General features: G+C 33.3%; 1 protein-coding gene across 18 annotated transcripts in view; it reads right to left on the reverse strand.

Annotated features, from left to right (window-relative positions):
• Positions 1-8,826, reverse strand: part of LOC143879389 (uncharacterized) — a 29,069-nt gene extending 20,243 nt beyond the window's left edge. For 13 of the 18 annotated variants that reach the window (XR_013251255.1, XR_013251260.1, XR_013251258.1 and 10 more), the window contains exons 1-3: positions 8,314-8,826; positions 7,095-7,295; positions 6,657-6,719 (exon numbers count right to left, since the gene is read on the reverse strand). Coding sequence is in view for 3 of the 18 variants with exons in the window: in XM_077381749.1 (XP_077237864.1) it covers positions 6,657-6,661 (5 nt within the window). In the remaining 15 variants the exon portion in view is untranslated. The remainder of the gene's footprint in view (positions 1-6,656; positions 6,720-7,094; positions 7,296-8,313) is intronic. The other 5 variants (XR_013251261.1, XR_013251257.1, XM_077381750.1 and 2 more) reach the window with 2 other exon arrangements.
• Between the last annotated feature and the right edge of the window lie 7,389 nt (positions 8,827-16,215).

A 16,215-nucleotide genomic window follows, 5' to 3' on the forward strand; every position in this document is an offset into this window, starting at 1 on the left:
AGTTATAAATACAAAGCAACAAATGTCCATTAAAAAAATAAATGTAATAGAAAAATAAAACTTTGTTTTCAAATGGGGTCAGAAAATAAAACATAAAAAGTAAAAATTATAAAACTTTTAAGAACATTTAATACGATACATATAATACGATAAAAAGAATACATACATATAATACGATAAAAAGAACATTTAAGAATGGGAATTGTTAGCGTCCATCACAAAAGGCATTTCGCGACTGGTAAGTCGCATTTCAGACCAGCCACCTCGTGAATGGAGACACAAAAGCTGTTGTCTTCATTCACGAGGTGGCTGGTCTGACATGCGAAAGACCAGCCGCGAAATGCCTTTTGCGATGGACCCTAGCAAATCCCTTTAAAAATATAAAAGTAAATGCTTCTTAAATTCACACATAAGGAAATATAATACAATAAATTGAAAAAACAAAAGAGTAACAAAATATAACAAAATCCCAAAATTATTATAAAATTTGAAATATTACAGAATCACAAAAGGAGATACGACTAGATAGGAAACAAATAAAAGAAAGTTATAAATACAAAGCAACAAATGTCCATTAAAAAAATAAATGTAATAGAAAAATAAAACTTTGTTTTCAAATGGGGTCAGAAAATAAAACATAAAAAGTAAAAATTATAAAACTTTTAAATTTTAAACAAAATTAAAATAAAATAGTTAAAATTAAACAAAACAAAGAAAACATGAAATATCAATATACAAGGAAATATTATTTGCCAAAAGACAAAATAATAAGACATAATTTTAAAAGTAAAAATTAATTTCAAATGCAAAAAAAAGAAATAAATAAAAATAGAATACAAACACAAATAATTTAAATTACGATAAAAATGTCATAATTAGATAAGACAAAGTAAAAAAAACGAGCAACCAAAATATACTTGAAAAAAACATATAAAAATCGCAAAAAAAAAGTCGCAATAATTCCTAGAGTATCTTCAATCAAAACATTATAATTAAAACTTTTGAGTATTTTATCATTCAGAAGAATGTGTGGAATAGAAAAGAAAGCACATTTTTTATAATTTTCCTAAAACATTATAATGTGAAAATAAGATTCAAAAGTCATTATAAAATTTTGAATACTAATAATAAGACTACAAAAATAAAAAGGGTGATGATATTTTCACCCCCCCCCCCCTTGCAGTACTTGCACCCCCCTGTGGAATAGAAAAGAAAGCACATTTTTTTATAATTTTGCTAAAACATTATAATGTGAAAATAAGACTCAAAAGTCATTATAAAATTTTGAATACTAATAAGACTACAAAAATAAAAAGGGTGATGATATTTTCACCCCCCACCCCTATAACGTGATTTGACATAAAGTTGCCCACTTTTCACGTCAAATCAGGTTATAAGGGGGGTGTGCACGTAATGCAAGAGGGGTGAAAATATCATCTCCCAAATAAAAATTCTAAGAGTAACGTAAAGGGGGGAAATAATATAGATAGTTGGACATCTTCAAAAACACATATAGATTAGTTGGAATTTAAAAGTATGAAAATCATACATTTAGTGAATAATGAAACTAAACAAAATAAAATACTCTAATTTTTTCATAATCTTAAATTCTAATTATTTTGCTTTTAAATTCTATTTTTAACTTCTATGAATGGCATCAAATTTTACATTATTTTTAGTTACTTTTTTATTTCATGATTTCAGGGGATATTTTTATAACTATTACAAATAGCAAATGTAATATAAACATAAAATTTAGGAAAAACAATTAAAAAAAAACTAATGATATTAAAAGTAAAAAAGTAAAAACTTAACCAAACATAAAAGAAATATGATCTAGTTAACAAACATATTTCGTCTATGTTTGTTTGGTTAAGTCTTTTAGTCTTTAATTTTAATATTATTAGTTTAAGTATCAACTGCTTTTATTAAATTTTATTTCTTTATTATATTTGCTATCTTGTAATAATTGTTAAAACATAAAAAAAAATTATGAACTAAAAACATAACTAAAAAGAATGTAAAGTTTACACCATTCATAGAGGTTAGAAATAAAATTTAAAAGTTTAAAAATTAAAATTTAAAATTCTGAGAAAATTAAAAAAAAATTATTTTGCCAATTTTCATTTTTTTCATAATTTTAAATTTAAATTTTCTAAATTAAGTATCCTTTTTATGATACTTTTACATTTTTTATTTTCATGTTTAATTTGTATTCGAAATTTTATAACAATTTTTGGGTCTTCGTCTGTTACGCATTTGTGTTTTTTGTCTTATTTAATTGTAATTTTTATTAGAATTTTAACTATTTTTGTGCATCGTTTTCAGTTTTTCATACTTCTTACATTATTATAACTTTCAATATTATGCATCCCCTTTTAACGATACTTTTAATTTTTTTACTTTTGCAGTTTTGTTATTATTCATAACTTTATAATAATTCTTGATATTAATATTTTATTGCTCGTTTGTGTTTTTTGCATTGTCACATAATCTCCTGAATGATCAAAAAGAATGAAACACATAAGAAATATATTTAAAAGAAACAACCATTAATAACAGTCCAGAAAAAAACATAAAAAATCGTCAATAACCCCCCCCCCCCCCCCCCCTCCAATAAAACATAAGTTGAAACAGAATTGAAGAAATACATGTTAAAAACCTTCCAAGAAAACATAAAATGAATATATTATTAGTAGAACACAAAATATTAAAAAAACAAATCATTTAGAAAAAATTCTAAAAACATCGCAAAATCGAAGTGTGAATAAAATGAAATAGATTAAAATCGAAGTGTGAAGTGTAGACTAACGAATGTAAAAGAAGAATAAAATTTTATAAGTACAAAAATACCAAACTATCAAAATTTAAACTAATAAAATTAAAATCTGAAAAAAAAATAGGAAGATTCAAAAATTATTAAAAAAAATATAATAGTAATTATAAACACAAAGCAACAAATGGTAATCAAAAAATAAAATTTAAAAGTACAAAAAATAAGTAAAAAATTTAAATTGTTTTTTCAATGGTAATAGAAAATAAAATAATAGAGTAAAATTTTAAAGAAATAGATTAAACATAGAAAAAATATAAAACTAATAAAAAAGGAAAAATTATGAATCTAATTGGGTTATAAAGAACCTTCCAAAATGAAAATAGAATATAAGAACAATAATAAAGAAACATAAAAGTAAAAGAAACACTTTATGAAAATATAAAAACACAAAATAATAACATAAAATAAAAAAATAAAAAACACTTAAGTATGAAAATATAAAAAACAAAATAAAACCATAACAAGTAACATAAGAGTAAAAACACTTAAACATGAAAATACCAAAAAAAAAAAAAGTATCAATAAATTTCAAATGTCATAAAAATAATAAAGAAACAATTAAAATTACTCTATAAAACAATAAAAACATAAAAGTAAAAGACTCTTAATCATGAAAATATCAATAGCAAAAAAAAACTAACCAAAAGCAAAAAACTAACCAATAATTTCAAATGCAAAGAAGCACAAATAATAATAAACAATTAAAATACAAAATACAAAACACAAAAAATATTAAAATTACCATCAAAATGTTATAATTAGAGAAGATAAATTTAAAAGGTCTAAAAGCGTTATAATTAGATAAGATAAATTTAAAAAACAAAAGGAGTGACAAAATATAAAAAAGAAACCCAAAATTATTATAAAATTTGGAATACTAATAAAAAAACAACAAAATCAAAAGGTCTAAAAGCAACACAAGTATGCAGCAAATGCGAGTAATTAACCGTTTCACAATTAGTGAACTGAATTCTACACCTACCACACGAACTTGAATCATCACGTGGCTGCTAAAGCAAGCTATAAGGTTCACAAGGCCCTGAGGAAGCCAAGCGATTAATTACAAAAAAAGAGACCAAAAATTATTCTAAAATTTGGAATACTAATAAAAAAACTACAAATCAGAAAATCTAAAAGAATTGGAATTCAAAAAATATGAAAATCACATATTTAATAAATATTAAACAATAAAAAAATAAAGAAACTAGAAAAACAACAAATAATTAAATAAGTAACAAATGTAAATGAAAAATAAAATTCTAAAAGTATAAAAATAATAAATTGCAGGCACCGGCACCACAAAACCCTAAAAATTATAAAGTAAAATGTTACATTTAAAATAGTTAAAAATATAAACCATGTACCCTAAATTGCAGGCACCGGCACCACAAAACCCTAAAAATTATAAAGTAAAATGTTACATTTAAAATAGTTAAAAACATAAACCATGGACCTTTCTGTTGCACGACCCATCATCTCAAAGTAGTTGAGGGGGGAAATCAAAGAGAAAAAACAATTGGAGCATCTTATATGCAAAAATGTTTCTCATTGGCCTAATTTTTTGTAGGGATTAGAGTTAAGAAACTCCTACCTAGTTGACGGTAGTTCAATGAGTTGATTCAAATTACGAGGAATCAAGCCCAGCTAGTGGCATGATTTGAAATGGAATAGGTAGGGCATATCCGTTTACAGCATGGGTGAGATCAACATACAATGAGTTCAAATCCATGAGCATATTGCTCATTGGAATTACACTCGAGGAACTCCTGTCAATGAGTTGCTTCAAGTTACGAGGATTCAAGCCCAGCTAGTGGCATGATTCGAAATGGATTAGGTAGGGCATCCGTTTACGGCATGGGTGAGCCCAACATACAATGAGTTCAAATCCATGACCATATTGCTCATGGGAATTACAGTCGAGGAACTCCTGTCCACTCGATTGAACTACTTGACGGTAGTTCAATGAGTTGCTTCAAGTTACGAGGATTCAAGCCCAGCTAGAGGAATGATTTGAAATGGATTAGGTAGGGCATCCGTTTACATGGCATGGAGATCAACATACAATGAGTTCAAATCCATGAGTTTATTTATTGCTCGTGGGAATTGCAATCAAGAAACTCCTGTCCACTTGACGGTCAGGTAGGGAATCAATGTCGTCCTCAGGAAGCAGCAATTGCATATGAAATCCACTCGACTGAATAGGCTAGGCCATCAAACTCATCCCATTCTCGGGCTAGTGGAATGATATGTAATATATCAGGTAGGGCATGGCATCTGTTTAGGGAAGGGGTGAAAGATCAACATAGACTGAATAAGATACGCCATCGGGTTCCTCATCCCATGAGCATATCGCTCTATTAATAATATCTACTACGAATAGAAGGCCATCGGGTTCCTCATCCCATGAGCATATCGCTCTATCAATAATATCTATTACGAATAGAAGGCTCCTCCTTCCTATCACAGAAAGTATGTCTTTTGCCTAGCAACTTTAACTTTCCTTGGGATTGGGCCTGTAGCTCAATGGTTGAGCATCTGTTCCTCAACCTTGAGGTCTCAGGTTTGATCGCAGGTAACCTACAAAAAAAAATCTTAAACTTTCCCTAGCAGTCATCTTGATACCCCGTATCAGTAAGCCTCTATTAATAAGATCGTGAGCTTAGCATGAATGCATCTTGCAGTATCCCTCCCTCCCTCCCCCCCCACCACACACACACACACAACGAATAGTGATTACTACTGCAAGAAGTCAACCCTAGATACATTTTTTCACACATTTAGTTCTTGTACCAACAAACAAGCATGCAAATGCTAATGCTTATCAGGGTAGTCATTGTTTAATACGTTCAATTCTCAAACATGAATTAAACATTAAATTCTCAAACAAGCATGCAAATGTTAATTTTTACCGTGTTAGTCTCGATACCCCTATCAGTAAGCCTATACTAATAAGGGCATGAGCTTTCAGCATGAATGCATCTTGCAGTATACCCCTCACAGTGAATAGTGATTAGCACTGCAAGAAGTCAACCCTAGATACTTTTTTTCCGCCCATTTAGTTCTTGTACAAAAAACAAGCATGCAAATGGTAATGCTTATCAGGCTAGGCATTACTCCTCATTCTCAAACTAATAGCTATAAATGTTTAATACGTTCAGTTCTAAAACAAGGATTAAACGCTCAGTTCTCAAACAAGCATGCAAATGTTAATGCTTAGTGTTGTTAGTCATTACTCATCATTCTCAACTAATAGCTATAAATGTTTAATAGGAACAGTTCACATCAGTGCCATTGAAATTCAGCGTGTTTTCATTGCTTCTCGTACTAAAGAGTAAATTATATACCCACCTTTTGCTAATTATAACCAATTAGACTAATTACAAAAGTTTAAAGCTTCAAATTGACATGTAAAATTGTAAATTAATAGAGATTATTCTAAACACAAGAGCGACCCAGTTGGCATCATCCCCAACTGGCAATGGCCTAAAACCCTAGCAAAGCATCCAAAGCTTAGCAGCCAAATGCCCAAATTTCATGGAGGTGACTTGGTGACTGGCATTGACTATAGTGATCATCATATCTTGTGTTTGTGCCTACAATTGGAGGAAAAAGTGAAAAACTAGAAAACACCTCCAAAACCAATGCTATAAATGCCATTATGCTACTAAACAATATGGAACATACATTGGATCTTTTCTAGTCTACCAGCATGCTAGAATATTCAAAGAGAAAAATATCATTCAAACAGCAAAAAAATATTATTGGTACATGATCACCATCACTTGACATAGAGTGAAGGTTCAAAATAAAGAGAACATACTGCATGCCGTTTAGGAAAACATTCAGTTGACATCAGATGATAATGATCCCCAGATGGCACATCCTAGAAACAAAGGGCAGAGCAATCACCATGAAATTTCTTAACAATAATTAAAACTAAACCTAAGAATGGAGTTTATGAAAAGGGAAATAATATCAGTAGAAGTATTACCATGTTATATTATTTCCACTAAAGCATTTTGTCTTTTAGTATTTAAAGAGCTGTCAAAATGTTACTACAGTTCCCAAAAAGCTCTCAAAACCCCGTTTAAAGAGAAAAGACAAGCTGGACTATGCAACTATTAAAACATGGTTGTGCTGATATCATTTTCCTTATGAAATTTACAAACGCATTAAAAATTCCCATTTTCCATACAAGTTTCAAGTTTCAACAACCACATTACCAACGAAATAAAAGAAGCAATGATTGTGAAAATACCAATAAAAAACAACAGCAGTCAAAGAAGAATCTGATACTCTTAGTTGAGTAGGAGTCAAAGAAGAATATTGCTTTACAGACCGGGCATTCTTGTGAATGTACATGAAGATGGAGCCATTTGTACACCCGAGGCAAGAAGATCTTTGGCGTGGGGTTTTGCTTGCAGATTCACTAAGCCCACTGGCCATCTTCAAATTCCGTCTGAAAATCACATAAAACCATAATTAATAACAACGTCCAACTAAAAACCCTAATCAACAGAAAGAAAAATCAATTCATAAAGAAGAAAACAGCAAAATTCAAAAACTGGAGAACCAGACTAGCCACTAGTTACAAGACCCAACTTAAGTGAAATAAAGATATATGAGAAACAGAAATCAGAGACCCAACACAACCAGGTTTGGAAGCCGTAATTTAGAATCGACACGATGAAAAATAAATTGAAACCCTAAATTAAAATCACATCAAATCATTTGCTATGGACCGATAAAATCCAAATAGGAAAAAAAAAAAAAAAACATTTTCTACCTTCCATCAATCCAGAAACAAATCTAAGAAATCTAGGTTTGTTGTAGTAAGAACGAATCTAGACGATTATACTTGTAATATCTATCAAGAACATTTTCTTCCATCATTTCCAGGAAAAGAAAGCTTAAAACAGTCCTCGAATTACTTACCCAGGAACATAAAAAATCAAAAATAAAAAATCGAACCAATTTACGATAAAGATTATATAATTAGTCTCAAGAATGTAATTATAACACAGATTAGCCATGATTCAAAGAAAGAAGGAATCAAGAAAAGGCAACATCTATGCTGAGGAAACCCTAATTTCTAAAAGGGAATTAGGGTTAGGAAACCCTTTTTTTTTTTTTTTTTAATGGTTAAGAACCCTAATTCTAAAAGGGAATTAGAGATAAAGAGAAGTTACAATCTCCCTTTCAAAACTCAAAAACAGACAATTATACTCGAAATATCAATCAAGAAAGCTTAAAAAGTCTTAAAATTATTTACCCTAATTTAGGAGAAGATTATATGAAAAAAATAACAAATCAAAATTCGCAGCAATTTACAAGATAGATTATATAATAGGTCACAAAAAGAAATTGTAACACCGAATTAGCCAAGATTCAGGGAAAGTAGGAATCAAGAAAAAAAAGAAAATGTTCTGCAGAAACCCTAATTTCTACAAAGGGAATTAGAGAGAAAGAGAACCTACTTTGGCGAGACTAATGTAGACGAAGAGCCGCTCGTGAATCCCGATTATTCTTGTGGGATTCAACTATTCTTGTGGCCATTTGCAAGAATCAGATCCCCCAATCTCTACCCAGTATCCATGGAGAAATAAACCTTAAATCCAATTCGAACCTCATTGCTCAAAAACCCTAAAAACTTTTCACAATCGAAGCAGATCCCCCAAACTCAAGGGATTATTTGCTTTTGCTTGATCGCTCCCCTTTTCTGCCCAGGCGAAATAAACCTTAAATCCAATTCGAACCTCGTTGCCCAGAAGCCCTAAAAAGTTTTCAAAATCGAACCCTTCTCCGTATGTTTTTTGCAGAATTTATGCTCCAGGTAAAGCCCTCAACCACCCTCAACCAGATACCCTACAACCAAATCGGCTACAGCACAAAACTAGGACGATCGGCGAAGAATCGGAAAGGAATTAGGGTTTTGAATTTCAAATGGAGCGATGGGAAGATGGGATTGAGGCGGAGAGAGAGAGAGAGAGAGAGGGTCCAAAATGGAAATAGAAACTGCTTGGAGAGGGAGAGATATTTGTTTTGTGCGCCCACCTCCAACGGTCTAAAACTAGGCACGTGCTTAACGGTGGAAAATGGAAATAGAAACCACGTGGCGAGGGAGGAGCAATGTGTTGTACCCTCGTGTCTAACGGTCTAAACTACGCACGTGTGCTGAGAGTTTCAACTTTTAGGGCTGTAGGTCACTAGGTTGAGGGTTTAGACTGTCCTTAAAAACGAAGTTTCCTTCGTCTGAAAGAAAAATGATCTAAGGCTTTGTTCAATTGTTTTCCCGAAAAAAGAAAAGAAAAGGTTTCCCGGAAATCTGACGTGTCGTTAGGAAAAGAAATCCATGAAATTGTGTAGGAAAAGGTTTCCCGCGCCTGTTCGCGTGAGCAGGAACTGTGTAGGAAAAGGTTTCCCGAGAAACTGCTTGCCCACCTTTTTTCACTTATTTTTCCGGGAAAGCAAATCTAACCAAAATAGTGGGATTTGGTTTCCCACACTGGTGAAAAAAGAGAATTTTCCACATCATTTTTTACAATTTCCATATCATTATTTGACATTTTCCACCTAGGCTTATTACTTTCTTAGGAAAGCAAATGAACACCAGAATTCTATCTTGTCAAGGAAAAAAGAGGTTGTTTTCTAGGAATTTGCTTTCGCGGGAACGCAAGTGAACAGAGCCTAATGGATCTCTTTTATTAGGCTCTCTTTTGTATAACGTTCGACCTAATGGATCTCTTTTATTAGGCTCTCTTTTGTATAACGTTCGAAAAAATAACTGTTAGAGGAGCGTCTTAGGTGTAGAATTGTAGTTAGAGTTGCAAAAGAAGTCTCTGCTTTAAAAATTTTCCAGGGAGAATAAATATTCCAAGGTTAGCTGATTTGTGTAATTTCCTTGAAAAGAAGTAAAATTCTTTTCTTTTTTTTGGGAAAAACAATTCCATAGAAAATGAGGAATCCAAACTCTGGAAAATATGTCTTTCATGAAAAATATTTCCCTACTTACTACAAGCACCCAGAGAGAGAGAGAGAGAGAGAGAGAGAGAGAGAGAGAGAGAGACTTTCCTTGACAACAAAGAAAATTCTTTATTTTTGGAAAAAACAATTCTATGGAAAAGGAGCAAACCAAACACCAGAAAATATTTGTGTAAAGAAAAATATTTCCATACATCCAAGCAGCCCGAGAGAGTTTGGTGAGGGAGTGGGGGTCCTCTACTTTGTAATTTTTTCACGGTGAATAAATATTCCAATGTTAGCTGACTTGTAAATTTCTTGGAAAACAAGGAAAAATCTTTATTTTTGAAAAAAAAATCTTTATTTTTTTAATCTTTTCACTTTGAATAAATATTCCAATGTTAGCTGTTTTGTAATAATTTCCATGAAAATGGGGAAATTTTTTTTTTTTTTTTTGGAAAAATAATTTCATGGGAATGAGAAAACCAAACACTGAAAAATTCATTTTCCATGAAAAAAAAGGAGGCCAGCAAGAAGTCAATAGAAAAAAAAAGATAAAAATCGAAAAGCAAGACGTGGATTCCTTGCCTAAATTGATATCACAAAATCCTCTAACAAAATGAAGGGCAATGATCAAGGAGAATAAACCCTAACAAAGAGCCATTATACGAGAAAAAAACCTTAAAATATTGAGACACGTCTAGGAGAGCCATTATACCATGATGCAATCTCCTGGTTAGAGTCATTAGGAATGAGAAGAGAAGAGAAATTTAGTGCAAAGGAAACTTATGTTTCTTGGAGAGTCATGGTTCCTCTTGATTTGAGCCACTAGGAGATCCGGTTGCCTCGAATCAACGTCTTTCCCCCTCTTTTCTATTTTCTTGTTGTTTATTTGTGTTACGGCCCAATTAGGCACGTAACAAGTGTTAATACTATCCAAAAGCTTAAGCTATTGTAGAAGACGTAAAGGTTAGGTGTTTTAAACTATTATTTCTCTGATTTCTCACCGTCCTTTCAATGACTAAAGCAGAGAATTAGAATAATTAATCATCTAATGGGTGATAGAACAAGTGTGCCCACTTATACTCTTACCCGCTCATATATTTCCTAGCTTCCATCGTATACATACCCAAAAAAATGGTGCGAGTCCAAATCCCAATCCTCAAATAAATAGTCATTTCTCACCATTTTTGCACTGAACCTCCCTGCCAACGTCAACACAGTCATTACAAGGAGGAAAACAAATGGTGTGCCACATTTTTCTAATTTCTGAACCACCCAGATTACAGGTTAGGATAATCCTTCCCAGAAGATTCTTGGAAGGAGGACTTACGTAAGATTAAGGACAAGAGCCAAAGAAGTTACCCTCGGTTTGTGATTTTACATTTGCACAAAAGAGAGAACTAACAAATTAAAACAATATTAGCTTTTAAATACTTTTAAGCAGTTTTTCTGATTAATGCCTTTTACTGTTTACATTCAATCTTGAGAGGGAAATTGAATTCAAATCAGATCGATTTAGCCCCACACGGCCTCTGCAACGATATAAATGGTTTGGATTATTGTACTGGTAGGTGTCAGATGTATTTTTGCCCCCCGGCCATGTTTGGAATGCAAATAAAACAGTTCTTACCAACTTTTCTCCTAGGCTCTGTTCACTTGCCTTCTTGAGAAAAGAAAGGAGAAGAAAGTAAGCCAAATTTTCCCGTGATTGGACATGATTTGACATTTTCCGCTGTTCACTTGTTTTCTCGGGAAAGCATAATTAGACAAGTGGAAAATATAAATAATGACGTGGAAAACGAACTTTCTTGCACTTTCCTGAGAAAACCACTTTGCCTGCATACTTTCGTTTCCTTTCTCGGCCAAGTGAACAACGGAATTTTCTCACAAAATGAATTTTCTCACAGTTTCTTTTCCTGCTGCTAGAAAACAAGTGAACAGAGCCCTACGGTTTTTATTTTATTTTTTCTTATGTTATGTGGTTATGGGTTATTTAGGTCTCATTATAGATTGTAAGGTCCCTATAGATAAAACTTGAACTGCAGTGATACAAGTTTAGCATTTTCACGCCATTCAAAAAAAAAAGGAAAAAAGGTTAAGCATTTAAGTGTGAGGGAATGCTAGATTTACAGGTGCCCTTGCAAAAAAGGGGGCAAAGGGCGCCTTTATTGGTCAAATTTCATTACAGATGGCATGGAAAATTAAGATCATAACCGTATTTAATGGAATTTGACTGATAGGGCAAGGGCGCCTGTGAATCTAGCATTCCTATTTAGCGTGGAACAAACAATGGGAAAGCAAAGAATACTGCAAAAAAAAAGAAAAAAAATTTAAACATTTCTAATAAAATTCAAAAATATTCCAAGGTTAGCTAGCTGATTTGTAAGTTCCTGGAAAATAAGAAATTTCTTTTATTCTTCGGAAAAATAATTTCATGGGAAATGAGACAACCAAACACTGGAAAATTCGTTTTCCATGAAAAATAACTCTCTACATCCACGCAGCCCTAGAGAGAACCAGAGAGAGATGGATTGTGTTGCAAGGGGAAGAGGAGTGTTACGAACCTAAATCAGTTCGTAACGGATTTGATCTTCTTAGAGGGAAGATCAGCCTCTTGACCCACTTCGAGGGAAGGGTCGTTCCTCCTTTCTGTGCAAAAACACAAATTTGGGGACAAATTTCTTCATTGAATTAAGAAAGGCTGCGTACAAGTTATTTATTAAAAATTCATAATCTAGATAAGCCTTATCTCTAAGACTCCTAACTAATTAAATAACTACAAAGCAAATTTCAAAATAACAAATATCTCAACTAACTTATTTTAGCTAAGGTGGGACCCAAATAAGCACGTAACATTCCTCCCCCTTGAAATCAACCTTGTCCTCAAGGTTGAATCATTGGAGAAGATAATTTCTTCCGCCGGGGTCCCAAATCTTAGTGGGCATCATCTTCACGAAAAATATAGTTGAAATCAATGGTTGAAACAACTCCATCTTCCAACCGATCTCATTGAGTCGTTCATCAAAGATCCTTCGGTACGTGTTCTTGGAATAATTTAGATGATAACAAACGAATGGCCGAGGATGAGAGTCTTTTCGATTACGTAGGACAGATTGAGGGGAAGATGAACGGTGTATTCTTCGGTGATGACCTCTCTTTTGTATCTTCTTTGCCTTTTCTAATATCTGCTTTCTTTCTCTATTCTTCTTTTCTCCTCCTTTCTTATTTCGCCGTTTCTTCTTTTGAACTTTCTTTCATCTTCGCGCATTTCCTTGATCAACATGCTGATTTTGTCGAGGCTTTTCGCAAATCGCCGTTGCTCTTCTATCATTCTTGAAACAGAAACTTTCATCTTCTGAAAATCATTGCACAGGGAATCTAAAATCTCCATTGATGTATCCATGGAGCAGGACCGGCTGCTCTGATACCAATTGTTACGAACCTAAATCGGTTCGTAACGGATTTGATCTTCTTAGAGGGAAGATCAGCCTCTTGACCCACTTCGAGGGAAGAGTCGTTCCTCCTTTCTGTGCAAAAACACAAATTTGGGGATAAATTTCTTCATTGAATAAAGAAAGGCTGCGTACAAGTTATTTATTAAAAATCCCTAATCTAGATAAGCCTTATTTCTAAGACTCCTAACTAATTCAATAACTACAAAGCAAATTTCAAAATAACAAATATCTCAACTAACTTATTTCAGCCAAGGTGGGACCCAAATAAGCACGTAACAAGGAGCACCCTGCACGCCCCGTTCCCGCCCGGCTCTCTCTCTCTCTGGGCCCTTTTTTTTTTTACCGTTTGAATATTTGTTGTAATCTTTCCATTGAAGAAATTCTCTTGTAAATCTGGTTTTATATGTTCACAGATTCAATATTCGAATGAAATCTCACATCTCCTCCATGATTTCCCATTTTCATTCTCTTGTAATTTCTATTCTCTAGTTGTGATTCATACACTAAACCCCCTGTTATATGCATTTTATTGCCAATTTGTTTATGAAAGCTCTTATTTCCACTTCCACAGCTTCATTACCAACTTATTTAAACATAGATAACACTGGGCCATTTGGATACTTTGATTTCATGGTAGCCAAACGTGCCCTTAGGTAAATTTTTCTCTAAATCGGGAACAAAGAAATGATCATAGCCATTTTCTTGGATTTATTAGTATTAGTTCTATCAAAAAGCGATTAATAAGGAAAATTAAAGAGAATGCCCTTTTGTTTCGGCTTCTTATAGGGGTTGTTCATAATTTTAAATGATTCTCAACAGATACTGAGTGATTTGATGATTAATTTTAAATTCAATTTTGAGTTCAATAATCAGTTCTGGACTCAAAATCGATTCTTAAAATAATAAAAAAATGAACAGGGCCTTATCGTACTAGACATTGCGTTTAATTTTGAGTCTAATAAGCAGCTTTGGAGTAATAGTCGATTTTCAAAATAAAAAACAGAGGCAAAAGTAAATGTATCACACCCATAACTCGGTGTGGCCGTTTCAAATGACACCATCTCTCAAATAGAGAGAGAGAGAGAGTTTTGGAGACAACTAGGGTTCTTATTTTATCTATGGCGGTGGGTTGACAATCACTTATTTTATCTATGGTGGTGGGTTGACAACCACTTATTTTTACAATGATGATCCATTGATTTGAGCCACTAGGAGGTCCGGTTGCCTCGAATCAACCTCTTTCCCCCTCTTTTCTATTTTCTTTTTGTTTATTTGTGTTGCGTCCCAATTAGACACGTAACTGTAGACACCCCATTTTGATCGAACCTTTATTACTTGGTTTGATTAGAAAACCCTATCAAATAGGTGAGTAAGAGTCCCATATTGCACTCTAAGGTAGGTTAGGATCCCAGGAAGGTCCTTGCAAAATTTTGTCAAAATATGAGCAAAAATGCCTAATATGAGGGCGAAGAAGGCGTTAGCCCAAGCCCATCATTAGGGGGACTTACTAGGATATGGTAGTACCCCCTATCTTCTTCTTCGCTCTTCTTTAGGTGGAGAGTGTTCATTCTTTTAGATGTCTTTTGAATCTTAGATATCCCTTTCTTTTTAAGGGGGATGAAGGAGTCATCCTAAGCCCATTTTTAGGGGACTTGCTCAGTCCTAGTAGCGCTCCCCTCTTTACTTAGTAGACTAACCTAGTCTTTTAGACACCCTTAAATATTAGAACCCTTATCATTGCAAGGGCAATGAAATAGTCATCTAGAGCCCCCACTAGGAGACACACTATGTCTCAATAAGGCGATTCTCTTTTACAGACAGGCCTTGTCGTTTAGAGCTTATCCCTTAGGCGATTTTCTTAGTTTTCACAACAATAGTGTATATTCCTTTTGCTTTAACCAAGCAACCATTCCAGTGCAACCCAGCGAACACTAAGGGGCCGTTTGGATACGCGGATTTTAGAAATCAGGTTTTTAGTTTGAAATTAGTGTAAAAGAGGGTTCATGATCAGGCTGTTGTGTGTTGTCCTGGCAGCGTTTCTTGGATTTTAAAACAAGAAAATCAGGTTTTAAAAATCTCTCATACAACCTGAGATTTCTAAAACCAGAAAAATGGGAGGATCTTCTACTCTCATGCTGATGGAAAGAAGGGAGAGAAGTCAAAATGAGTCAAAAACGACGGCTGGTCCGCTTCTTCTCTTGTCTTAAGCCCTCTTTTCTAACCCTCTTTTACACTGTTTTCAAACTAAAAACCTGGTTTCTAAAATCTGAGTAAGATACTCGGATTTTAAAATCTTGGATTTCTTCAAAATTGTAGATGGGAGACAAGAGAAAAAGTCCTTGTTTCTCTTTAGAATCTTGGATTTTAAATAAGAAAACCAAGTTTTAGAAATCTCAAGTTCAATCTCTCCCCCGTCTTGAGATTTCTAAAACCTAGAAATATGGAAGGATCTCCTATTCTCTTTCTAAAATCTTGGCCCCCCTCTTTTGGGTTTAGCCATTGCATGTGGATTTTGCTATCAAGTAGGTTTGAACCCAAGTATTTGCTCTGATACCATATGCAACAACCAGTTACTCCAAAAGCTTAAGCTATTGGAGAAGACGTAAATGTTAGGTGTTTTAAACTATTATTTCTCTGATTTCTCACCGTCCATTCAATGACTAAAGCAGAGAATTAGAATCATTAATCATCTAATGGGTCATAGAACAAGTGTGCCCACTTATACTCTTTTTTTTTTTTTTGAAATGGCACCACTTATACTCTTACCCGCTCATATATTTCCTAGCTTCCATCGTATACAAACCCAAAAAAATGGTGCGAGTCCAAATCCCAATCCTCAAATAAATAGTCATTTCTCACCATTTTTGCACTGCACCCTGCCAACGTCAACACAGTCATTACAAGGAGGAAAACAACTGGTGTGCCCCATTTTTCTAATTTCTGAACCACCCAGATTACAGG

This window comes from Tasmannia lanceolata, unplaced genomic scaffold, assembly GCF_043159265.1.
Source record: "Tasmannia lanceolata isolate RefF3 unplaced genomic scaffold, GAP_Taslan_0.1 ptg000006l, whole genome shotgun sequence".
Taxonomy (NCBI): domain Eukaryota; kingdom Viridiplantae; phylum Streptophyta; class Magnoliopsida; order Canellales; family Winteraceae; genus Tasmannia; species Tasmannia lanceolata.